Genomic DNA, 1,704 nt, shown 5'->3' with positions numbered 1-1,704 from the left:
AGTGGAGATGGCAGAAAAAAAATGTTTTAAACAGGTAAATATAATATACTTTCCTATCTGTTTACTAATTCAACATAAGGATTAAAACATAAAATAAAAAGTTAATGCTTAGCATCACAAGGATTAAAATAGTTACTGTTAAAGGGTCACTAAAGGAAAAAAATGTTTTGCCTAAAATGAATGTCTGCAAGGTAGACAGACAGAATAGTGTAATGATTCTGTTAAAAAAACGAGTAAATACCTATTAAATTATTTCATCTATATCACCTCCGGCATTCTAGTTTCTGTTCTCTCATTCACTTCCTGGTTTGCATCGTTCGTTCATGTAAGAACTACATTTCCCAGTATGCATTGCGGCACGCCCAGTAATTCACACCTCCTTAAAGTCTCTAACACGTAGAGAGCGTCCTGCCGCACTGATGAAGTTCCCAGGAGGGGGCGAGCACGTCACTGACCACCGCAGTAAAGCCTCCCTTCACGGTGGTGAGTAACAATCAGACAAGCAGGAAGTGAACAGAACAGAGAAGAAATAGAGCAACTTCTGAGCAAAAACAAACAACGAGGAAGTGAAAAGAGGAATGTCTGCAGGTAAAGGATGCTTGTTATGAAAAAAATATTTTTCCTTTACAACCCCTTTAATTAAGAGACAAATGTTCCACTTTCGTTTTGTTGCATGAATAATGTTATATATAAAGCATTATCTCTACAGCAGTGTTCATTTTTATATAGATGGTTCTCCCGGAAATATGGAATTCTAGAAATAGTTCTCTTGTGACAGAGTTTATCCTGTCTGGTCTCGCCCCTGACCCACACCAACAACTATCTCTCTTTTTACTCTGCTTGTCACTTTACCTGTTGACTCTTTTTGGGAACTTTATGATCATTCTGTTAATTAAAACAACCCCAGCACTGCAAACACCAATGTACTTTTTCCTTATGAATTTATCTTTTGTAGATATATTTTACTCATCTACTATTACCCCCAATGTTATGGCCAATATCTTCTCTGTAAAGAAGACAATCTCTATCGCTGGATGTGCCACCCAGATGTTTTTCTTCATTGACCTTGCAAGCTCTGAAGCCATGCTCCTGGCTGTGATGGCCTATGATCGATATGTAGCTATATGTAAACCATTGCATTACACAACATTTATGGACCAAGCAGCCTGTTTTCTGCTGATCATCTCCGTATACACTGCAGGATTTCTCAATTCACTAACACATACATTGTGTGCATTTACTTTACCGTTCTGCCATTCTAATGTTATTAACCACTTCTTCTGCGATGTCAATCCTATTCTCAAACTTTCATGCAAAGATACTTTTCTCAATGAATTGTTATTATTTCTCATTGCCGGGTTCATTGAAGTGGGTTCCTTCTTATGTATAATGATATCATATAGTTATATTTTGTTTGCAGTATGTAGAACTGGATCTTCTAGAAGTAGGATCAAGTCACTTTCTACCTGTGCTTCTCACTTTAGTTGTGTGGCTTTATTCTACTGCCCAGTGTTCTACATGTACTTACGTCCAACATCTGCCTATGTGATGGACCAGGACTGGGTGTTATCTGTGTTCTATACAGTAATTGTACCAATGCTGAACCCCATCATCTACAGCATGAGGAACCAAGATGTAAAAAAGGCTTTGAAAAAAATAAGTATCAATTCTGTCTTGATGTATATAGGTAATCTTACAAAATAA

At 37.1% G+C, this 1,704-nt stretch overlaps 1 protein-coding gene across 1 annotated transcript; it reads left to right on the top strand.

Annotated features, from left to right (window-relative positions):
• The first annotated feature begins 660 nt into the window (after positions 1–660).
• LOC120930360 (olfactory receptor 5AR1-like) lies at positions 661–1,704 on the top strand. Its single transcript, XM_040341558.1, has one exon. The coding sequence runs from the start codon at positions 730–732 to the stop codon at positions 1,702–1,704; it is 975 nt and encodes a 324-aa protein (XP_040197492.1). The 5' UTR covers positions 661–729.

Source organism: Rana temporaria, chromosome 3, assembly GCF_905171775.1.
Source record: "Rana temporaria chromosome 3, aRanTem1.1, whole genome shotgun sequence".
NCBI lineage: Eukaryota > Metazoa > Chordata > Amphibia > Anura > Ranidae > Rana > Rana temporaria.
This window is presented reverse-complemented; position numbering and strand designations above follow the sequence as displayed.

What these genes read in the sequence shown, in the direction of transcription:
- LOC120930360 (XM_040341558.1), top strand. Translation starts at nt 730, where the DNA reads ATGGTTCTCCCGGAAATATGGAATTCTAGAAATAGTTCTCTTGTGACA.